At 34.6% G+C, this 25,438-nt stretch overlaps 4 protein-coding genes across 4 annotated transcripts; 1 reads left to right on the forward strand and 3 right to left on the reverse strand.

Annotated features, from left to right (window-relative positions):
• Positions 1–2,136: 2,136 nt before the first annotated feature.
• On the reverse strand, positions 2,137–2,777 carry LOC112722791 (uncharacterized). Its single transcript, XM_025773957.1, has 2 exons — positions 2,711–2,777; positions 2,137–2,618 (listed from the first exon to the last, which is right to left on the reverse strand). Exons 1-2 carry the CDS (start codon positions 2,775–2,777, stop codon positions 2,137–2,139), a joined length of 549 nt encoding a protein of 182 aa, XP_025629742.1.
• An 8,423-nt stretch (positions 2,778–11,200) lies between these two features.
• LOC112740956 (uncharacterized) lies at positions 11,201–13,198 on the forward strand. The gene is made up of 3 exons (XM_025789707.3): positions 11,201–12,332; positions 12,427–12,676; positions 12,768–13,198. The coding sequence occupies exons 1-3, from the start codon at positions 11,533–11,535 to the stop codon at positions 12,948–12,950; spliced, it is 1,233 nt and encodes a 410-aa protein (XP_025645492.1). The 5' UTR covers positions 11,201–11,532; the 3' UTR covers positions 12,951–13,198.
• Positions 13,199–13,547: 349 nt separating this feature from the next.
• On the reverse strand, positions 13,548–19,909 carry LOC112740962 (histone-lysine N-methyltransferase SUVR4-like). Its single transcript, XM_025789719.3, has 6 exons — positions 19,112–19,909; positions 18,732–18,994; positions 16,073–16,139; positions 15,916–15,966; positions 15,499–15,595; positions 13,548–13,885 (listed from the first exon to the last, which is right to left on the reverse strand). Exons 1-6 carry the CDS (start codon positions 19,907–19,909, stop codon positions 13,842–13,844), a joined length of 1,320 nt encoding a protein of 439 aa, XP_025645504.1. The 3' UTR covers positions 13,548–13,841.
• Positions 19,910–19,948: 39 nt separating this feature from the next.
• On the reverse strand, positions 19,949–23,161 carry LOC112740968 (probable inactive histone-lysine N-methyltransferase SUVR2). Its single transcript, XM_025789743.3, has 6 exons — positions 23,028–23,161; positions 22,766–22,889; positions 21,616–21,873; positions 21,441–21,494; positions 21,007–21,337; positions 19,949–20,260 (listed from the first exon to the last, which is right to left on the reverse strand). The coding sequence occupies exons 3-6, from the start codon at positions 21,802–21,804 to the stop codon at positions 19,980–19,982; spliced, it is 855 nt and encodes a 284-aa protein (XP_025645528.1). The 5' UTR covers positions 21,805–21,873; positions 22,766–22,889; positions 23,028–23,161; the 3' UTR covers positions 19,949–19,979.
• Positions 23,162–25,438: the final 2,277 nt, after the last annotated feature.

Genomic DNA, 25,438 nt, shown 5'->3' on the forward strand with positions numbered 1-25,438 from the left:
TCTTTACTTGAACAACAACTTGAAAACATATTCTTCTAAATTTTAACTATCTGGATTTAACGGGATACGTGACATATAATCCTTTTATTTTTGGATAATTAGAGTTTTTGTGGCATATAAATTGGAAATTGATCATCACCCTCTAATTGGAATTAATTGACCAAGAAATTGGCTGTTGATGAATTTTAGAGGAGACTAGGAAGGTCTAAGGAATTAGGGTCTAGTCACATATAGTTTGCCATAAATTGAATCCTACATAATTAAAATAGTTAGTAAGAAAAGTAAATCCGGAAAAATAAATAACTCTGAAGCCTTAACTATTTCTCAATATTTGATTCCTAATTTATTTACATGTCTATCTTTTGATTTTCTGAGTTACTTCTCAAACCTTTTGAACATCTCAAAATCATTTTCTGTTTGTTTAACTAATCCTATCAAATGCTATTGTTGCTTAATCCATCAATTCTCGTGGGATCGACCCTTACTCACGTAAGGTATTACTTGGTACGACCCGGTGCACTTGCCGGTTAGTTTGTGGGTTATAAATACCGCACCATACGCAAACACACTGCTCGCATACGCAAGCAAGCAAAGCCGTAGAGTTTGGTCGTGTTGCGTGTAGTGGTCGCGTCGCGTGCAGTGGTCGCGTATGCAAGCTGTGTAGAATCAGTAAAATGCCAAAAAATGCAGGATTTTCAGTCTTGCCCTCCGAAATTTCAATGCGCATAACTTTTTCATTTTAAAACATTTGTCATCTATTCTTTGAATGGCGTAAACTTCACGGATCCAATTTTCATATGAAATAAGTTTGAAACTTTTTGGGGGTCCGGAAGCCAAGTTATGACTCGCCGAAGTTCGACCAAAAATCAATTTTACAAAAAAGACTCCAAACCTCAATTTTCTTGGAACCTAAACTCATATCCATAATTTTACACCGAGATTCAGCACAATATCATATCATAGCACATCAACACAACACTACATTCTTCACATCACACCACCTTCAACCATACTTTATAATTACACAATTTCAAACCTCAATTCCTTGTTTTGCATCAACAATATTATCAACAACTCACTCAATACACATATAATCATATCATCACATCATCCATCACCAATTCATCAATTAACATACTATCATCAGGATAAGCAGCAACCATCCAACATACACTCAATTCATATCATCATATTTATCACAGGTGCTAAGCATCAAACATTTTCTTACATTCCAACCTATCCTATGGTCATCTAGCCTAAGTTTTCACAGAACATTATATATTAAATACGTGAAACCTAAACCATACCTTAGTCAATTTTCACGTATTATCCAAGGCAACCCACTTAGGCAAAAAATTTAAGCCTTCAACACCACTTTTAAGCAACTTAGCTCCAAAACCCAAGCTTCCAAAGGCTCCAAAGACTTCATATCATACATACATACACACCTAACACATATATACACGTATATACCCAAAGACTCAATACCCAACATACTCAAAACAAGAAATAACTATGGTTAATGATCCTTATCGCACCCACGAACCAAACGAACTAAGCCCAACAAGCCCCGCAAGCTAAATTGAACCTATAACATCAAAGCCAACAAATTCTCAACATGTATGCTCAAGATTTTTGAAATTAAAGGGGTAGAAAAACTGGGGTGATAGAGTGGCTTACCTATGAAATTGTTCTGATAGATTCGTAGAGCTTGACGTGATGATTGCGTGGCCGCAAATAGTGTGGTGATTGGAGTTCGGAGAGAGGAGATATGGTGGTTTGTTCACAAGGTTAGGGTTTGAAAGCTTTTCCCCTTCTTCCCTTGTTGTGCAGCATGAATGAAAAGGGAAGAGAAAGGGGAAGCTGTGTTCATTAAAAGTTAATGGGCCGAGTTGGGCCTTGGGCCCATTCTGGGCCCGGTTTGTCCGGTTCGGCCCGTTCGGCCCAATCTTGGGCCAAATTCTTTGAAATTAGTGTCAAAATTCTCGTTTTAATTTGCTCTATACTATTTTAATATAAAATTCACATTTTAAATTTTCTTTATTAAAATTTAATTTTTTTGATTAATTATTCACTAATTCTACGAGGTTTACATCCTACCCACCTAATTAAGAATTTTGCCCTCAAAATTCATATTCAATTACTTGAAAAAAGGTGTGGGTAGTCCTTCCACATATCCAATTCGAGCTCCAAAGTATACTCTTCAATACCAGCCCGAATCCAAGCCAATTTCACTAATGATACTTCTTTTCCGTGCAAACGTTTGATACTAGTGTCATCGATCCTAACTGTGATTACTGGAAGCGTCAGGTCCTCTCTCACTTGATCTGATTCTGGCTCCAATACATGACTTGCATCTGGAGTATACTTTCGAAGCTGTGACACGTGAAATACGTCATGCAAGTTTGAAAGATGCGGCGGTAAAGCGATCCTATAAGTCACCGGTCCAATTCTCTTCAGAATCTCAAATGATCCGATGTAATGGGGATTAAGTTTCTTTGTTTTAATGGCTCTTCCCACTCCAGTTGTTGGAGTAACCTTTAGAAAGACATGCTCTCCTTCCTCAAACTCCAAAGGCTTCCGCCTTTGATCAGCATAGCTCTTCTGACAGCTCTGAGCTACAAGAATTCAGCTTCAGATATTCTTTATCTGCTCAATGATTTCACCTATCATCTCAGGCCCTAATAAGCTCCTTTCTCCAGCTTCATACCAGTATAGCAGAGACTGACATTTCCTCCCATACAGAGCCTAATACGTAACCATTCTGATGCTCGCATGGTAGCTATTGTTATAAGCAAACTCCACTAGTGGCATATACCAATCCCAACTCATTGGCTGGTCCAAAACACAAGCCCTTAGAATATTGGTGGACGAAATTGTGATTCCCTTTTTTCTTGTAATTGGATTTATGCTCTGAGGGCATTGTTTATTTCCTTCACAATCTCGTTCAACTAACCAGCAAGTGTACTGGGTCGTCCAAGTAATAACCTTACGTGAGTAAGGGTCGAATCCACAGAGATTGTTGGTATGAAGCAAGCTATGGTCACCTTGCAAATCTCAGTTAGGCAAATTAAAGTAGTTTTATGGGTTTTCGAAAATAGAAATAATGAAAGGGATAAAGATACTTATGCAGATTCATTGGTAGGAATTTCAGATAAGCGGATGGAGATGCTGTAGAGCTCTTGGACGCCTGCTCTTCTACTGCTTCTAATCAATCCTTCTCACTCCTTTCCATGGCAAGCTTTGTATAAGGGTTCACCATCAACTGTGGCTACTTTCATTCCTCACGGGGAAATAACCTGTGCGGCTGTCACTCGCACAGCTAACCAGTCTGGAGGCATCACCCATGGCTGATGGCTACATCCCATCCTCGCAGTGAAAACTATGCTAACGCACTCTGTCACAGTACGGCTAATCACCGGTTGGTTCCCGCTCCTACTGGAATAGAATCCCTCTTTTGCGTCTGTAACTAACGCCCAGCAGGTTAAAGTTTGAAGCACGTCACGGTCATTCATTACCAGAATCCTACTCGGAACACCACAGACAAGGTTGGACTTTTCGGATTCCCAGGATCCTACTCGGAATACCACAGACAAGGTGAGACTTTCCGGACCCTCATAAAACACCAAACTTAAAGTTTGGCACAAAATTCAATCCAAGAAAAATTATTTTTGAAAAAGGTTCCAAAGGGTATAACCAATTATCAAGAACAACTTGAAGATCAAGGAAGAACCAAGAACACTAACACGAAAATTTTTAAGGAAAATATAAAATATGCAATTAACACCAAACTTAAAATAAGACACTAAACTCACGAAAAATTAACAACTAATTAAGAAAAATAATATTTTTGACAAGAAATTTTTGAAAAGAGACTATCCTATCAAAATTTAATGACTCTCTAACAACAAAAATAAATTATTCCTAATCTAAGAAATAAAATATGCCTTCAATTGTTCAAACTCAATAATCCCCGGCAACGGCGCCAAAAACTTGGTGCACGAATTTGTGATTCGCACAACTAACCAGCAAGTGCACTGGGTCATCCAAGTAATACCTTACGTGAGTAAGGGTCGATCCCACGGAGATTATTGGTTTGAAGCAATCAATGTTTATTTTATTAATCTTAGTCAGGAGGCCAATAAGGTTATTTGGATTTAATTGTAAGAAGTCAAAGTATTTAAAATTGTAAGAAGAAAAAGAGAATAATAGTGTTACTTGTTGTGCAGTAATGAGAAATATGTTGGAGTTTTGGAGATGCTTTGTCTTCTGAATTTCTGCAATGTAATATTTAACTCAATTGTTTGTAAAGCACGTCTACGGCAAGCTGCATGTAGGGTGTCACCATTGTCAGTGGCTACTTCCCATCCTCTCAGTGAAAATGTTCCTATGCTCTGTCACAGCACGGCTAATCATTTGTCGGTTCTCAATCAGGTTGGAATAGAATCCATTGATTCTTTTGCGTCTGTCACTAACGCCCAGCCTTCAGGAGTTTGAAGCTCGTCACAGTCATTCAATCCCAGAATCCTACTCGGAATACCACAGACAAGGTTTAGACTTTCCGGATTCTCATGAATGCCGCCATCAATCCGGCTTATACCACGAAGATTCTGATTAAGGAATCTAAGAGAAGTTCATTCAATCTGATGTAGAACGGAGGTGTTTGTCAGACACACGTTCATAGATTGAGGGAGGTGATGAGTGTCACGGATCATCACCTCTTTCACAATTAAGCGCGAATAAACATCTTAGATCGGACCATACACACGTTTGAGTGAAATAGAAACAATTGCATTAATTCATCGAGACGCTGCAGAGCTCCTCACCCCCCAACAATGGAGTTTAGAGACTCATGCCGTCAAAGTGTATAAAATTCAGATCTGAAAATGTCATGAGATACAAGATAAGTCTCTAAAAGTTGTTTAAATAGTAAACTAGTAACCTAGGTTTACAGAAAATGAGTAAACTAAGATAATTGGTGCAGAAATCCACTTCTGGGGCCCACTTGGTGTGTGCTGGGGCTGAGATCAAAGCTATCCACGAGTAGAGGCCTTTCTTGGCGTTAAACTCCAGGTTATGACGTGTTTTGGGCGTTCAACTCCGGATCATGACGTTTTTCTGGCGTTTAACTCCAGACAGCAGCATGATATTGGCGTTCAACGCCAAGTTACGTCGTCTATATTCGCGCAAAGTATGGACTATTATATATTGCTGGAAAGCCCTGGATGTCTACTTTCCAACGCCATTGAGAGCGCGCCAATTGGACTCCTGTGGCTCCAGAAAATCCATTCCGAATGCAGGGAGGTCAGGATCCAACAGTATCAGCAGTCCTTTTTCAGCCTAAGTCAGATTTTTGTTCAGCTCCCTCAATTTCAGCCAGAAAATACCTGAAATCACAGAAAAACACACAAGCTCATAGTAAAGTCCAGAAATATAATTTTTGCCTAAAAACTAATAATATTCTCCTAAAAACTAACTAGAACATGCTAAAATCTACATGAAATTACCCCCAAAAAGTGTATAAAATATCCGCTCATCATCCGTCACTGTATATGGATGATGATTAATTACATGGGCTGCTAATTTTTTCAAGACAAATTGAACTTTAATGAAGTTTGAAAATGATGCCAATGTATGCCTATAAAGTATAAATAGAGAACCAAATATGAAGTAACGTACAAGGAATAAAACAATTTTCTCTCCTTTCTTACGTTACAAATATTTCTTTCTCTCTCTCTTTTATCTTTGCGTGGTTTTAAACTACAATATTTATAATATTTATAAATATATAGATTACTTATATTATAGTGAGATAAGAGCATATTTATATTTCTCTATTTTATATTTATCCTTCTTACTTATTTATTTTACAACACGTTATCAGCACGAGATTTTGATCAAATTTTTTGAAGACTCGGGTAACAAATTTTCATTATATCGAAACTCTCTCATCTTGAATTCAATGCTCTTTATATATCTGGAAACAATTATTTATCATGGATATTAAATGCTAAAATCCATCTTGATTCAATAGATCTTGGAGATACCATTAAGGTTGAAAATAATGCATCCCAAAAGGATAAAATCAAAGCCATGATTTTTCTACATCATCATCTTGACGAAATATTGAAAAATGAATATCTCACATTAAAAGATCTTGCAGATCTTTGGAAAGATATTGAAGAAAGGTACAATCGTCAAAAGACGGTGATACTTTCTCAAGCCCGATATGAATGGACGCACTTGCGTCTACAGGATTTTAAATCCATAAATGAATAAAATTCGACAATATTTCGAATCACCTCACGAATGAAATTATGTAGGGAAAAGATATCTGATAATGATATGTTAGAGAAAATTTTCTCAACCTTCCATGCCTCGAATGTGCTCCTGCAGCAGCAGTATCGAGAAAAAAGAATTTAAAAAATATTCTGAGTTAATTTTTTGTCTTCTTGTTGCTGAACGCAACAATGAGTTGCTCTTAAAGAATCACGAAGCGCGCCCTGCTGGCGCCGCCCCATTTTTTGAAGTAAATGCGGCAAATCATTACCCCAGAAGAGGTAAATGGCAAGGCTTTAAGAATAAGAAAAATTATGGAAGGAAGAATAATTATATTCACAAGAAAGGATCTCACCAAAAGTGGGATAAAGAAAGAAAACAATGGGCAAAGTAAATCAATTGAGGATAAATGCTTCCGTTGTGGTGGAAAGGGCCATTGGTCACATACTTGTCGTACCCCAAGACACCTAGTTGATCTTTATCAAGTATCCTTGAAAAAGGATGTTAAAGGAAAGGAAACAAATTTTATTTCAAATGATGAAAATTTCACCACTCATTATTATGTATCTAATTTCTTTGAGAATTCTGAAGGAAATATTGGGTATTTGATTAATGATGGAATAGTTTAATATGTGTGTTTGGTAAGTATTCATGTGAATAATTTTACTGTGCATGTACTTTTACTCATTTTGTTATTATTATTATTTGTTTTTGAAGAAAATGGCAAGGATATATAATGAAGATGTATGCCTTGTGGATAGTGCAAGTTCGCATACCATTCTCAAAAGTGATATATATTTTACCCATTTTGTGCCAAAAGAAGAATATGTTAATACTATTATTGGCTCAGGCAATGTGATAAAAGGTTCCAGAAGAGCTATAATTTTGTTTCCTGAAGGAACAAAATTTATAATAAATAATGCATTATTATCTACCAAGTCTCTGAGGAACTTGTTGAGTTTCAAAGGTATTCACCGAAATGGATATCATATTGAAACAATGAATGAGAAAAATCATGAGTATTTATGTATCATAACTCATGATTTAAATAAAAAGGTTATATTAGAAAAGTTACCCTCACTTTCATCTGGGTTGTATTATACCAAAATTAGTACAATTGAATCACATGCCACTGTAAACTAGAAGTTTACTAGCCCAAATGAATTCATAACTTGGCACGACCCATTGGATCTTCCGGAAACAACTATGATGCGGAGAGTTATTGAAAACTCCCATGGACATTCACTAAAGAATCAAAAGATTCTTAAATCTAGTGAATTTTGTTGTGCTGCATGTTCTCAAGGGAAGTTAATTTAAGGCCATCACCAGTAAAGATTGGATTTGAGTCCCCTAAATTCCTAGAAAGGATTCAAAGTGATATATGTGGACATATTCATCCACCATGTGGATCTTTTAGATATTTTATGGTCCTAATAGACGCATCTTCGAGATGGTCACATGTGTGCTTATTATCTTCTCGCAACCTGGTGTTTACGAGATTACTGGCTCAAATTATTCGATTAAAAGCACAATTTTTAGAAAATCCAATCAAAGTAATTCGTATTAATAATGCTCGTGAATTTACTTCCCAAGCTTTTGATACTTATTGTATGGCTAATGGAATAAGTGTTGAACATCCAGTAGCTTATGTTCATACACAAAATGGGTTAGCAGAATCACTTATTAAGCTCCTTCAATTAATTGCTAGACCCTTAATTATGAGAATAAATCTCCCAACCTCGGTTTGGGGCATGCTATTTTACATACCGCAGCACTTATTCGTTTGAGGCTAACGAGTTACCATCAGTTCTCTCCTATGCAATTAGCTTTTGGCTAGCAGCCAAATGTCTCCCATTTAAGAATATTTGGGTGTACGATATATGTTCCCATTGCACCACCTAATCGCACCAAAATGGGACCCCAAAGAAAATTGGAGATATATGTTGGATATGATTCTCCCTCTATAGTAAGGTATCTTGAGATACAAACTGAGGATGTACTTAAAGCCCGATTTGTGGATTGTTATTTTGTTGAATCAAAATTTTTAACATTAGGGGGAGAGAATAAGCTTCCTGGAAAGGAACTTAATTGGAATGCATCATCCTTGATGCATTTAGATCCTCGATCAGGGCAATGTGAACTAGAAGTTCAAAAGATTATACATTTACAAAGAATAGCAAATGAATTGTCTGATGCATTTTTCGATACAAAGAGGATAACCAAATCTTATGTACTAGTGAAAAATGCCCCAATTCAAATTGATGTCCTAATAGGACAAGAAGCCACTAAAGCAAATTCACGCCAGAAGCGTGGCAGGCCTGTCGGTTCCAAAGACAAAAATTCTCGAAAGAGAAAAGAGGTAAATATTATTCCTGTTGAAAAAGACATAGTAAAGACACCTGCAGTTGTCCAAAATTCTGATATAATGCCAGAAGATGTTCAGGTACCTGAAAATTGTGAAAATGACGAGATCTCGATAAATTATGTCTTTATAGAAGAGAAATGGGACCGAAATAAGACAATTGTTAATGAAATATTTGCATATAATGTGGCATTAAATATCATGCATGAAAGTAAGGATCTTGAGCCAAGATTAGTCGAAGAATGTCGACAAAGGAATGGTTGGCTAAAATAGAAAGAAGCCATGAAGGCTGAATTAGACTCACTTGCAAAACGTGAAGTCTTCGGACCTGTAGTCCGTACACCAGAAGATGTAAAACATGTTGGATATAGATGGGTATTTATGAGAAAACAAAATGAAAAAAATGAAGTTTGCGCTATAAAGCCCAACTTGTGGCACAAGGTTTTTCACAAAGACCCGATATAGATTATGAAGAAACGTATTCCCCTATAGTGGATACGATAACGTTGCATTATTTGGTCAGTTTATCTGCATATCATAAACTGCATATGCATTTAATGGATGTGGTAATAGCCTACTTATACGGCTCATTAGATGGGGATATCTATATGAAAGTCCTTGAAAGACTAAAGATATCTAAACCATCCAATGAATATTCGCAAGGGTTATACTCAGTCAAATTGTAGAGATCTTTATATGGTCTAAAGCAATTTGGATGAATGTGGTATAATCGTCTTACTGAGTATCTGACCAAAAATGGATTCAAGAATGATGATATCTGTCCATGTGTTTTCATAAAGAAATCTGCATCTGGATTCATTATAATTGTTGTGTACGTTGATGATTTAAATATCATTGGGACTCTTGAAAAGATTCCAACAATTATAAAAACTCTAAAAGAAGAGTTTGAGATGAAAGATCTTGCAAGGACTAAATTTTGTCTCGGCTTGCAGATCGAGCATATGAAAAATGGGATCTTTATTCATCAAATAACATACACAGAAAAGATCTTGAAGAGATTTTATATGGATAAGTCGCATCCATTAAGTACTCCAATGATTGTAAGATCTTTGGATGTGGAAAATGATCAATTTCGTCCTAAAGAAGAGAATGAAGATATCCTTGGTCTTGAAGTATCATATCTTAGTGCCATCGGAGCGCTAATGTGTCTTGCTAATAATACACGACCCAATATATCATTTACTGTAAATTTACTAGTAAGATATAGTTCCTCTCCAACCAGAAGACATTGGAGTGGAATTAAACAAATCTTTCGATATCTTCATGGAACGGTTGATATAGGATTATTTTATCCCTATGGATCCAAGTCACAACTAGTTGGCTATGCAGATGCTGGATACTTGTCTGATCCACACAAAGGGAGATCTCAAACAGGATACTTATTCACATATGGTGGTACAGCTATATCTTGGAGGTCCACGAAACATACGATAATAGCAACCTCCTCTAATCATGCCGAAATACTAGCGATTCATGAAGCTAGTCGCGAGTGTTTTTGACTCAAGAGTCTGATCCAATATATTCTGTCATCATGTGGACTGATTAATCATAAGATAACTCCAACTGTTTGAAGATAATACAGCATGCATTACTCAACTTAAAGGCGGATACATCAAAGGTGATAAAACAAAGCATATTTCTCCCAAATTCTTCTTCACTCATGATCTTCAAAATCAAGGGACAATTGATGTCTAACAGATCCGCTCAAGTGACAATCTGGCAGATTTATTCACAAAGTCACTCCCAAAATCCTCCTTTGAAAGATTGGTACATCATATTGGGATGCGTCGATTTCGAGATGTTAAATGATATCGACAAGAGGGGAGACTGTACTCTTTTTTCCTTGGTCAGATTTTTTCCCATTGGATTTTTCTTGATAAGGTTTTTAATGAGACAGTTCACATCACAAAGGATATTGTACTCTTTTTCCTTCACTAAAATTTTTTTTCGTTGAGTTTTTCTTTAGTAAGGTTTTAACAAGGCAATAATCCTAAATGGTCATCCAAGAGGGAGTGTTGTGATAAGAGTTAATGTGGATGACCATTGATTACATGGGCGGCTGATTTTTCCAAGCCAAATTGAACTTTAATGAAGTTTGAAAATAATGCCCACGTATGCCTATAAATAGAGAACCAAATATGAAGTAACGTACAAGTAATAAAACAATTTTCTCTCCTTTCTTACGTTACAAATATTCATCTCTCTCTCTTTTATTTTTGTGTGGTTTTAAACTACAATATTTATAATATCTATAAATTACTTATATTATAGTGAGATAAGAGCATATTTATATTTCTCTATTTTATATTTATCCTTCTTAATTATTTATTTTACAATAGAATGTACTTCTAGCATTAAAGACTGAAATATTAAAGGATTAATTAATATAATTTGATTGATTGTATAAAAAGTTTTTTTTTTCAAAGTTATATCTTTTTATTACTATAGGATCCTGTATTGGTTAGTTTTTCCAAGACTAAGGTAACTTTTTAAAATTATAAAAAGAGAAAATAAAAATTTAAGATTATGGTTATCTAATTATATTATAAATTATACATATAAATTATAAATATTTTTAAATTAATAAAATAAATAATGTTCAAATTTACTATTTAAAACATTCTACACACACGTAATTTTTTTTTTTTTTGGTGACTACACGTAAATTTGATTGAATAAGAATATAAAACTCTTGTAATTTGTAAAATTAAACTCTCCTTTTTTTTTTAATACAAAATCTAAGGCAATGCAAAAGCTCAACTGAGTTCCTTTGTGAAAAGACGCATATGCCCTTTAGCTTTGCGAAAGTGATGCACCATTTCCTCCCTCGCTCTGTTTAGTCGCTCCATGCTTCTCCCCACCAAGAAACGATGCCGTGTTATGCCCCTTCTTTCTGTCCCTACCTGGTAACTCCCCCGTCCACCTCCGTCCACCGCGGTTCCCGTCACCGGAGACCGACCAAACGCAACGTCACCATCCACTACCCAAAAATGTCCCTAAACAACAACGATAACACATCAAACCCTAACCCCTCTTCCTTGCTGACGTCGCTTACCAAACTCCTCTGGGGACAATCACTTCCGCCGGGCCTCCTAGTTTCCACCGCGCGTGCCACGTGGAATGCCACGTGGCGCCTCATGATGTCACAGCTCGCTCCCTCCGACCCCTCAGGCGGTTACGCCAGGCCGGCCTCCAAGTTCCGCTTACCACAGAAGAACATCTCAAGCCCAACGAGCCTGCACCTCTACGTGGCCCTTCCATGCCCGTGGGCCCACCGGACACTTATAGTCCGGGCCCTCAAGGGCCTTGAGGACGCCGTCCCGGTTTCCGTAGCATCCCCAGGCCAGGACGGGTCGTGGGAGTTCAAACAGGCCAATGGGCCGGGTTTAAGCCCGGGACTGGACAAGGCAAACAGGTGTAGAACGTTGAGGGAAGTTTATGGGATGAGAAAAGGTGGGTATGATGGGAGGGCCACGGTGCCTATGCTGTGGGACAAGGATTCGAAGGAGGTTTTGTGCAATGAGAGTTATGACATAATTGAATTTTTCAATTCCGGGTTGAACGGGTTGGCCCACAACTCGGGTTTGGATCTATCGCCTTCTGAGTTGAAGGGGAAGATTGAGGAATGGTATAGTGTGATATACCCAAATGTGAACAATGGTGTTTACAGGTAAAAAGCTACTATTATCATCATATAAAAATTGTACATTTTATTGCACTAGTATTTTGTGTGTGATTTGAGTGATATTTATTTGCAATTGCAGGTGTGGATTTGCACAGACACAAGAAGCTTATGACAGAGCAGTGAATGAGTTGTTTGGAACATTAGACAAGCTGGAGGATCACTTGACCAGTTCCCGCTACTTATGTGGAGAAAAATTGACCCTTGTAGATATATGTCTGTTTACCACTCTAATTCGGTTTGATGTTGCATACAATGTTCTTTTTAAGTGTACCAAGAAGAAGTTATGTGAGTATCCAAATCTACATGCCTACATGCGTGACATTTATCAGGTATATACTAAAAAAAAGGGCTATGATTCTTGCATTGTGTAGTAAATTATTATGGTGAATACTAAGGCAGCATGTTCTTGCTAATGAACAGATGCCTAAGGTTGCAGAAACCTGCAATTTTTCAGAAATCATGGATGGTTATTACAAAATACTTTTCCCTCTAAATCCAGGGAGCATAAGACCAATCATGCCTTCCACTTCTGAGCATGAAATCCTTTGCAGACCTCATGGTAGGGAATCTCTATCAGCAGCTTTACCTGTCTTTGTTAAATAGTCAACCAGCTCCCATGCACAAAGGGTGTTTCTATTTGTAATATTATATGTGCAGCACAATTTTTGTTTTGAATGTATAGCATAGTTTCTGGTATTGTATTATTGTGTATTATTTATGTAGCTTAGTCCATTTGAGAAACTGCTTAATGTAACGCTTCCTCATGTACGTGTTAGTAACAAACCAAAATCCGATGTATAGTTCTCTTAGATGGTATTACTACTTATAATATTTTCTCTTTTCCCATCCAATATCAAAATGGTGGCATTTGTAAATGATTGCGATAAATGTTCAATAATGTAAATTCATCATTCAAACATAGGCTGAAAAGCCCTTCTAATAAAGCAGTTAAACCGTAAAAGTGAAGCCTTCGTAAACATCTATTGATAATCTTTTTAAGATATTTTTTTTTCCCTTTATGTTGATTCTCCAAAATAACCAATTTTATGTCAAATCCATTTCTTTCAGGTATCTATTGTTTGAGAACCAAACAAATCACTGATAATTTTGAAAAAACAAGTCATTGTCTATTTTTCATATATAGTCTTCAGAAAGCTATGCTAAAGCAACTAGTACCCAACAGACTCGCAAAGACCACCATTTCATAGAAGTGCCATGATGTTATAACCTTAACGAATCCAGATAGTGTTTCCATGACAACTCAATCAAACTGGTCCTTAAATGCCATTTGTTGGAGTTGACTCTCCAAAATGACCAATTTGATGTCACAATTCAACATTAAAAACATTTACATGTATATGTATCTACTTCTGGAGGACCAAAATAGTGACACGTGAAATATCATAAAACTACACTTCCTTTTTGGTTTGGCTGCACCAGTATAGAAGGTTAGGTTTCATACAACTCATCGAGAGTTCACAAAAGGTTGGTTGTTCAAAGAGAACATCTTGCATTTGATGGTGAAGACCTCACTGACCCTGCATCACGAAGATAAAAAAATTAATTGCTAATCTTGCAAATCACAATATCTAGAAACTATAAAAGAAAGCAAGACACATCAAATGTAAGATAACAATCAACAATCAAAAGTGTAGCCATTAAAGAGCTCCACTAGTATTCTACCAACAACTTGCATCAAACTCATTGACATATGTCTAGTTACCCAACAAACAGTTTATGCACATTTTAGGAAATGGGTCTGCGTGAAGTCCTAAGAGGCTAAGATACTTCTAGCAAAAAAATTCACCAACATGCAAGGAAAATTCATAGTCTTCCTTCAAATATCAAAGCACTTGTCAGTTGAACTTAAGTACTCCTCTTTCAAGGTAGTAGCACAAATTATTACCTAATCACTGACTAACAGTTCACACATGTGGAAAGCTCTCAACATTTGCATCCCCAATTTTCCAGTGTGACCAATGTTTCTCAAGTACTTTGTTCCAAGAAATTAAATGAGTCCAGCACCAGCAATTAAACAAAGGAAAAGAAAATAAGAACTCCAAAGTATATTAATTTTATCCCCTAAAAAATGGAAACATTAACCCAGATGTATAAAAATGAGATATTTTATAAAGCTCTAAAAATTTAAATTGCAAATTCCATTTTTGTAAATGACCTGAGTTTTCCTAACAAGTTAATGGTCAAAATGGTCCCCAAAAGATTACACGTCTATCAATTTGGTTCTCGAAAGATCAGATACCACAAACTAGTCCCTGAAACTACAAATTGATTCAACTTTGATTCGTTGTTATCTTACAGAGACCAATTCCAGGCGTCAGATCTTTCAAGGACTACATTGAAGCACATATCATCTTTCATAGACCATTTCTTTCAAGGACTACATTGAAGCACATATCATCTTTCATAGACCATTTTGACTATTAATCCCTTTTTCTAACCATCAACCAGCAGAAGAGTGAGTAGAAACATAACATAAGGCTACAAGAGTAAGGATCAACCAAAACTAGCATTCATGGCTTCAAATAACCTTTTTTGAAGATCCATGACTTTCAACCAGTTATGATTTCATCTTAAATGATAGCATCAATTAAATTCATCGGATGATTGCATAAAAAAAATATAACCCCAGACCAAGGAAGAGGATGATTATGCCATGTGTCATCAATTATCTGATGGAAGGATCAATTTGAAGAGTCTAATCTTTTGAGGACCAAATTGATGTAAATGTGATTTTTCAGATACCATTGACTATTAACCCTTTTCCTAACTAATAACCACCAATAGTTATTAGAACATACAGCATAAAGCATAATGCTACAAGAGTAGGGATCAGCTAAAACTAACATCCATGGCTTCAAATAACATTTTTAAAGCAGATCCACAATTTTTCAACATTTATGATTGCATATTAAATGATAGCACCATTAAGATTCATCGGATGATTGCATCAAAAAAATATAACTTCAAACTAGGGAAGGGGACGCAAGTGAATTTCATAGTCATCAATGTAATTGAAACTATAAATACAAAACGTAAAACATATAAGCAAGCAAGGTTACAGAATCAGAATCAACAATATCCAGAGAACAAATTTTTGCACAATGCTCACAAATAACATATTGAAACTTACTATTTGAACGCTTCATATTCCTACAGAATTTACTTCCACATTTGCACTGGAACGGCTTGATAGGGTTATCATGGTCATCAAAGTCAATGCCATAGTCCTTCAAAAATACCATGAGAGGAAAAAAAATATTCCTATTTCTTATATAATTAATTGAAAAAAAATGAAGTGTGTAAAATAAACATTTACCAATACTGAATGCTCTGCCAACCCAAAATTACATAGCATGTTTTCAATACAATAGCCATAACAAATCATAGAAAGCTTCAACAATGAATATCAAATGATTTCAAACTTAGACTTCATAGCTACTTTTATTCCCTATAGAAGAGATTTATGATTAATAAGTGCCATAAAAAGTTGATGATGTTTATGCAACATGGGAGTTAGGACCATTCACCAAACACCAAAAGTACTCACCCAAGTGAGCTCTTCCTTTGCTGCTACTTTTCTGCAAGTGAACAAGGCAAACTGCACAAGTCGTCATATTAAACATGTGAGTAAGCAATTAGAGTTTGTCATGAAACAAAAGGTAATCAAACAGAAACTGGAACTTCAGGGGTTTCAGACTTCTCACATGATAGTAGTGATGCCCTGGGCCTTCAATTTCAACAGGGATCTCAACCAAGTTAGAATCATAACACCTGGATGAATGACATAAAATCAATGCAGAATCTATTAGATTCCCAGATTCTAAATATTATAAGTCAGATGCACTGCCTAGCCACTATATTTCATGAAAGTTCCCAGGGGTGTGTGGTTTGTTTTTTCATTTTCTGTTTCGTTTTTAGTATTTTCTGGATTTTGTAAATGAAAAGAAAAAAAATAGTAAAAACGATAAAATTCTGTTTTCTACTTCCACCTCCAGTTTTCTCTTTTTTCTTCACAAAATTATGAAAACAGAAAACACTGGAAATAGAATTATAAAATGAAAATAAAAAACAAATGCACAAAACTATATATAGCTTGCAGACAAAAGAATCAAACTTTGCTTATATGCATTTATTAATTTCTTGATCCCTATCCTTGGACAACTATTATTTATTATCCTGATCCTGCTTCAAGCTCTTGTATTTGGTACTTCTAACTAAACAGGACAAAACAATTTATTTCTCAATTATAACAATTAGAAGTGCATGTCCCATGAATTACCTCCAATTTAAAATATTGTTTATGTTCATATAAATACATATCAAATTCTATTACATTTTCAGTTCTAGCCCTACTGTCTACTTTTTGGTGGTCAATCAATTTTACCCTTATGATTTATACTCATCATCACCATCAGGCATCACCATCACCATCATCATCATCTTCACCACCACCATCATCATGATCAATACTACCCCTCATCCCACCCCACAACCACAACCACTGCCACCCACAGCTGCCGCCACCACCACAACCACCGTGAGCCACCCCTCACCCACAACCACAACTCAGCCACTATTCTACTCTAACAACCAACCCCTCACTTCAACCTACGACCACCACCCCATATTCCAATCACATTATTATGAAACTATAATATGGCACTTCAGAAATGTTACTTGGAAGAGAGATTGAATTGAAGAGATGCAGATCTTATGCTGCTGTGTCATTAATTTTCCTTCAATGAAACAATCAATTAGTCGTTTTACTAATTGCCAATCAACCTCTGTATCAAGCCCCTTAATTTGATGAGAATAATAATGTTAATTGAAATATCGAGGCAGTGGCTGTGGATTGAAGTGAGAGGTGGGGGTTGGAGTGGGACAAGGGATAGTTTTGCTGATGATGATGATGGAGGAAAGGGTGGTGGTAGTGGGGATGGTGGTGAAGATGATGATGTGTATAACTATAGTGAGTAAAATTGGAAAAGAAGACTTAACTAAAAGTTTATTGTTAAAAATAGAGTATGAACAAAATTAAAACTTATTTCAAACATGAGAGAAAAAATTGAATCAAATTAAACATTAACGGTATTTTTAAAACTTTTCGAAAACTTTAAGGATAAAAATTTGAGTTTAAATTTAGGGCAAGTTACCAAAATAAATTATTTGCACATAATCAATATTAATGAATTACAACTTTTAAATATGGCATACGGAAATGCAACTTTCACATATCTATGGAAACCGCGAGAGGGGTTGAGCGCATTAGGGATTACATGTAAACTGCTACAGGGGTATAGCGAACGCGGAAAAGAAGAAACCGTGGCACCCCTCCAGCGCTTTCTTCACGAATGCCAAACCTGCATAAACCGCGAGAGAGGTATAGCGATTTATGCTTTGCCTATAAATCCGCCAAACTCAGTCGCGGATTCTTCTTTCGACTGAGTACCAACCATTTTAGAGAGAGAAGTTGTTTGTTTAGAGAGAGAAAATTGTGGATTGAAAGGGAAGGAGGAAAAAGCTCTTTGAAATAAACATCTAAATAAAGGTTGCTCGAATATATTGTATATAACATTCTAAATCATCAACTAGTCATTGTAAAAGCCACAATAAAGTACATAAATGAAAAATTTTTAGATACAACTTCCAAAACAATGACATATATAAAAATCTATTATTACATACATCATTTATGCAGTTTTGGCATAAACCGCTGTACCTCTCTCGCAATTTATGCAGTTTTGGCATTTGTGAAGAAACCGCTGGAGGGGTGCCATGGTTTCTTCTTTTTTGTGTTCCAACGTAAACCGCTATACCCCTCTAGTGGTTTACGTGTAATCCCTGATCCGCCAACCCCTCTCGCGGTTTCCGTAGATATGTGAAAGTTGCATTTCCGTATGCAATGTTTAAAAGTTGTAATTCGGTAACATTGGTTTGCAAATAATTTATTTTGGTAACTTGCCCTTAAATTTATGCATTTAGACGAGTTTTTTAAGTAATGGGTTTGAAAATTAATTATTTTTTATTATGCAACAATACACGATTTGGTTGTCTGTGTAAAACTTTCACATGGACCATGCATTAAAATTAAATCATAAAAAATATATTTTCCTGAAATTCAAATTATTAGTTGTTGAAAATTGTAGAGACAACTTAGATCTATACTAGATAAGGGCAAAGGGAATATTTTTGCTTCAAACAATGCAAGTTGCAACTGAACTTAGAATTTTAGAATTTGAATATAGAGAAATCAGAATTTTGCTTTGTTTTGCAGCAAAAGATTCCCTCAGTAAATTACATGATTGGTTCTCCTATACTTGAACCTTAGGATGCCAAATCTGAAAGAGAGGAGAAATTCAATACCTGTGATTGATAAACCTAGCAGCATTACCAAAGGAAGCAGCATCCAAGCTTAGAGCTTCTTCATCCTTCACAAATCTTGAACCCCAATCTGCATCCAGTAGAACCGGGTATGTATATTCCCCAGTTACAGCATGTTTCATGTTCCTCTCATGCAACTCTTTAATAGTTAATATCTCTCCAACAAATTCGCACACAAATGCACCTTTTGGCAGCTCTTCTAAAGTACGAAGACCCCATCCTTTTCCTTCCGGAGTGAAAAATACCTAAGTCACAAGTCATCATTATTGATAATATTTGGATATTCTATTATCTATTTCCGTCAACTCGACATTGAAGAAAATATATTTGAATACCAATGAAAAATTTAATTAAACACAAACCTGCAGATTGCAAGTTATTCCACGCTGAACAATCCGATTGCCACACTGTTTCCCACAGCCACATTTGCTCCAACATTCTTTAATAAATTTCCTCTTCAAGTGTCCTTTACATGGTTCTAAACAATCATCATTCTTAGATCTTTCAATTGGGCAGTCTTTGCAAAAGGCGTAATATCGTTTAGGGTTACGGCTGATGGCAATGCACCCTTCCAAAAAGCCTTCCTTCAATAGGCCTCGTGCATTATATGCAAATTCCCCTCCATTTTTGTTTGCACAGGCACAGGGTGTAGGTGATGAGACACAATTTCCCACACAAGATGAGCAACAGTCCTCATCCCCAATACGAGATAGCAAAATGTTCACAGAAGCATTTTGGAACACAAGGTTTTGGGGTATGTAGTGAAAAGGGGGCAGGAAATCGTTAGTAACTTCATTGACCCATGAAATTTGAACACTTTCCTCTGCTTTTGTGAGGTCATTAACATCGTGAATCGACCGTATATCATCAGCTGTAAGTTCATGCTGTGGAACAACCACTAAACTGCGTGAATTTGAGGAAGTAGGATCCTCCAACTCCATTCCATCATCATTTTCTGACAAATGATGTATAGCATCCCTGGAAACCAGTACAGCATCAACCTGACCAGTGCGGTTGGCAAGAGAAAAGGGATTTCGGGGAGATGGCAAGGTGGCAGAAGACTCAACATGAATTGTTCCACTTGGTGGAAGAGAAAGCGCATCCAAATCCTTATTTCTTGTGACACTCAGTGTGCCATGTGTCTCAGATTCCTTTAACATATCGTCCCGTGATCTTATGAGAGCTCCTTCCTGGGAACCATCTGAATAGATTTTGAATTCCAGGACACAGTCATATATCTTTCAACAGTTTCGGAACAGAAAAATTCGGATCAGTGATTTTATATGAATGCAGACATTTATCCTCCATCATTTTTAGAATTTGATCTTGACTAGGCATATGAAAATCTGGTCCCCCAACAGCTGAGCTGCAGCTCAGAGAAATTTTTACCTCTCCCTTAGTAGACGAGGCTATCTCTATACTAGATGTAGCTCTTTCATTTGAGGAAGGAAGAATATCTCCAGCTGTGGATTGTGATGATGCCATATTGACATGACCATTTTGCTTTCCAGCTGCATTTTTGTTCAATGATGAGCCCCCAACACTTGATAGCTCTTCAAAAATAGAATAAATAAAAGAACCATCAAACAATTTCTTTACAAAAATGAATATGATCTGGCAACACAATAACTAAGAGGGGGAAAAAGTTAGAAGACAACTACTAATCACATCAGATCAGAAGTTATGCAGCCAACTAAGATCAAATTAGGAATACAACACTTTCAAGAAAACATAGGTTTACATATTGCATGCCGGTATTGGGCTCACAGTGCCTGAATTCCATTGGTTTACATCTGACATTATCAAAGTATGCAAGCATCACAACTAAAATACTGCCATAGCAGGGTAAAGAAATATTTGGCTCAGCTAAAGTAAAATATGTTTACAACCAAACCAAGATGTGTGTAATGGATTCTTTCTTCCTTTCGGGTAGCAAGAGCATTGAAGTTTCTTGATGTATTTTCCTAAGTAAACATTCCAATCTAATCCTAAGTATTACCAAGAAAATATAAGGTACTTATTAATAAATTGATTAAGTTCAACAAAATTTAACTAAATGAAACATTGCCACTAAGATGACACGTCAAGGCAGCTAAAACAGAAAGTAAATTAGTAAGCAACATGGAAGAAAGTTGTCATCTAGGAAAGGTCGGTTGAATACCAGGAGGAATCACTGCAATGAGAACGTTATAATCAGGCAATTCATCAATAGGCTCACCCGTGGGTAAGAACATTTCATGATTATGAGGCAGCAAACCTGGTTTGGCTGTTGGATCTTTAGAAGGGACTGATTGGGATGCTCTTTCGGATTCAGATATCAATCTCCTTCTTCTGGGATTAAGATCGGGTGACACGGGTTGTTTTCCCTTGCCAACAATAACATCTTGTGTTGGAGCTGGGTGCACTTCAGTTCTCAAATTTCCACCAGATGTGTCAGATTGTTTTGATGGGGAGGTGGCAAGTGTGGGGGAACAGCTAGCTGTAGGATGCAAAGACTGACTCTCTTGGCCTCTTAGACGCACTCTCTTCAAAGGGCGGGCTGACTCCAAATTCATCTCAGCTTCTTCTTCGTTCTCCATCTCTTCTTCCTAGTTGTTTGAAAATACAAAACAACATTTCAGCCGCCACACATAAAATTAACAAAGTAATGCAGACTAACCCAGATAACATAGAATAATGAGAGTCATGTACGTTAACTTTCTTCTTTTTCTTTTTCTGTTCTGGAACCCTTTTCTGGTTTAGGACCTGTTCAATAATATTCAACAATGGAAGTAAGTATAAGACCAACAATGTGGAGGGAAAAAAAAAACATTACAAATAAATAAATTTAAAAAGAAAAAGGCAGATAAAGTGGGAGGAAGTTCACCTGATTTTCGTCATCAGGCTCAAATATGGCATCTGCCAGAGCTCTATAATTCTCTTCTTCAATAAGTGCCCAATTTTTATCATACAATTTAAGGAGCTTCTTTAGTACTGGTTTCACTTGTGATTCAGAAATCCCAAGACCTGCCATCGCACGATAGGCCGCTTTCACATTTGCATTGGGTGGTGCCATTTATGATCAGCCAACAGCCACTTTTACCACAGACCCCAGATATAAACACCCCCCAAATTTCAAAGATTTCTGAGATGTGAAATACCACATATAATGTGAGTAATTTAGCCAGAAATCAAAAGCAAAAGTAAAGAAAAATGTAAAAATATCCCCTCAATAACAGGAAGGTTAAGAGCATAAACCCAAAATCCAGACAATAATAGAGACAGAAAAATAAATAAAATAACAAGAAAACTTTGTATTTTGACTAGTAGATACAAAACTCAAAAACTCTTTCCATCAATCGAGTAATACTTAATGAAACAAGTTACACAAAACTGTCAAACACATTGAGTGGAAGAACCAGTAAATGCACTGAAATCTCTTTTGGATATGCCACAACGGAGAGCTTTCAAGCAAGAGCTAAGGTAAATCTTTTTGATTTGTTAATTTGGATTTACAAGAAGTTGATACACTGAATTTGGACTACAGGGAAATTTCATGAAAATTAATAATTTTTAGTTTGATCAAAGATCATGTATAGCTCTATTATTCCTTTCATTGAAAACAAAATAAAATCTTACTAAATTGAAATAGCATTCTTAACCAACAACAACCTCATTCCCAGAGAATCTTCCAAAACAAAAGCTTGAACAAAAGTGATTTTGAAAAAAAAAAAAAAAGAGGGGAGGGGGGGTTTCTAGAGACTGTACAGTTCACACATCTGTTCAAAACCAAAGCTACAATTAGCTACAAAGCAATGAAAGTGAGAATCTAACAGATAACACCAACATGCAATGCAGAATTTGCACACATTGATTAGACATTAATCTTACACCAACTCATATTAGGGCATTTAGCACCAAAATGAAAATAAAAAAACCTGGGAATGACCCAAACCAACATAAAAAAAATCCATTTAAAACAAAAAGATAAAAGTTTTACCAAAAAATAAATAAATAAAGTTAGAAGAATCAAAGACCTAAAAGAATCGAAGTGAGAGTATTTCAAGAAAGAGTAACAGCAATGTACTGTGACAGGTTCAGAAGCAGAACGGCATGCGTCGAATACGAAAGCAAAACGCCGCTTCAAATATGAAACTGAAACTGAAAAAAGAAGTGACGAAATCAGAAAAAAAAACGTCATCAGCTTGAAAACAAAACGACACCGAAAACGAACAAAACGAATAACAAAATTAGAGTGATAGTGAACAGAAGCGTTTGCTGAGTATCGAGAATATTTACCTGCATTTTTGGATGATCATCATTCTTTTCAAAAATAAAATCTTTTGATTTTCGGAGTGGAGTGTGGAGAGGAGAGTGAAGAGTTGGAGAAATGTATATACTGTGTACTGTGTAGGGCAGAAGACGAAAAAGTTGACCTCCCCTTTTTTTAAAAATTAAAATAGGAATTTAATTTTGATGCAGTTTCAGTGTTAAAACTGTTTTACTGGTATATCTTACCAAATATTATATTAATAAAAATAATTATTTTTTATATTTTTTTACCAAAAATTAGAAGACTTGAATCTGCGACTTCTTAAATAAGTATGAAGAGATTATGCTATTTGAACTATAATTCATTAGTTTAAATATTCTTTTTTAATCAAAGATAGAGAGACTCGAACTCACAACTTCTTAAATGAGTATGAATAGAATATGTCATTTGAGCTATAATTATCTTTTATATTAACCGTATGAATGATCATCAAAGAGAATAATTGTAATTGTACGACTATATAAAATATCAAAAATATTATTTATACATCAAAATCAGCTACTAATGTATTTGTATATAAATATATATGTGGTTTGATTCATTTTCAATATGTATTTATATTCTAACATATATTTTATATTAGTAACTAATTTTAGTAGCTGATTTTAATGTACATATAATATTATTCATAAAATATTTTATACTATTAATACATAAAAATTAAACTCTTAAAATAATACTATATATTTAAATTTTTTATTAACCAAATCTAATTAAATTAATTAAATATAACAAAAATCAGTTATAACATTATTCTAAATTTAATTATTTAACTTAGTTTGACTTTAGTACCTAAAAAAATTTGAATTTGTAACGTTACTTCTTAAATTATTATTCACTAATTTATATTTAAACCCTCGCGAATCCTGAAAAGTTTAATTAATTTTGTAATGTAATGAAGCTATACTTATAGGCTAATAGCACTGTTTTACTCCTCTTGAGAAAAAGAAATAAACTTGTTTGAGATAATATATTAGTTAAATGGTTTATTTTTCTTAAATATTCTTCTAATTATTTTCTTTTTAATATTAAAAACATTCATTCTATAATTTTTTAATTTAATTTGATATATTATGAGTATAAAATAATTTTATATAAATATCTAATTATATAATATTATATTATTAAAAATAAATTTTGATTGTATAAAATATTTTACATATTCATTTATTTTTATTCATTTTTTTAATAATCATTTATATAATTAATATACAAATAATTATTTATTACATAACAATACATAATTAGATTTATAAGTAAAACTGGTTTACAGTGACGGATCTAAAAAATTTTAATAGTGAGGGTAAAATATATATAACATTATAATAATTTTTATGATAAAAATATTATGTTTACATAAAAAATTAGCTATCAAATAATCTACTATAAATTTGTGTATAAATACATATATCATTTAACTTATTTTTAATATGTATTTTATATTTTAAAATTTATATTTTAAGATTTATTTTGTACAAGTGATTATTTTATGTATACGTACCATAATTATTATTATAATTATATTTTGTTATCGTAAAATATGATTATGTTTCAAAATATAAAATTACAATTAAAATACTAAAATAGTAACTTAAATAATAACATATAATTTAAAATTTAATTTTTTATATTTCATATTTTGAAACCTTGACAATATAATTAAAATGTCTTTTTTTGTATATATCGTTAAACAATTATTTAAAACTCAACTTGCATACAATTAGCTTTTGATGATATTCATAGTTAAAAAGGTTCATTCAATTAGAGTAGTTATTATGAAAAAAAACTAAAGCTAATTTTAAAAGAAGAAACACAAATGGATAGATAATATTTTTTCGAGTCGATTTCTAAGAAAGAACACCAATCTTATTTAAATTTAAAAATTGATCATTATAATGGACATCTAATATGAAATTCTCAAATTGGCTATCAAGTATCGAAAGTTGAATAAAAAATTATTATGGAATCAAATTTAATAATTTAGTGGAGACAAATAAATATTATTATTATATACTACTCAATAAAATTCCAAATTGTAGTGGGGTGCTTGCCCCCACACTCACATGAGTGGATCCGTCCCTGCTGATTTACATAAAATTTTTATATTAAAATAAATTTATCACTAATCAAAATACTTACAAACGAACAAATAATTAACTATTGCATAAATATTATTTGATTATGTGTGAAATAAGATTAATTTAATTTTATGCACTATCAAATTTATATTATTATTTAAATAAGCATAATTTTTTTATGTAAATGATTATTTGAATGGAATGTGTAAAATATCTTAACTAATAATTTTTTCAATAAATTAAAAAATATATTATTTCCTAAAACAAAATAAAAATTCATTGACTAATGTTTCGGCAAA

Source organism: Arachis hypogaea, chromosome 2 (assembly GCF_003086295.3).
Source record: "Arachis hypogaea cultivar Tifrunner chromosome 2, arahy.Tifrunner.gnm2.J5K5, whole genome shotgun sequence".
Classification (NCBI taxonomy): Eukaryota; Viridiplantae; Streptophyta; class Magnoliopsida; order Fabales; family Fabaceae; genus Arachis; species Arachis hypogaea.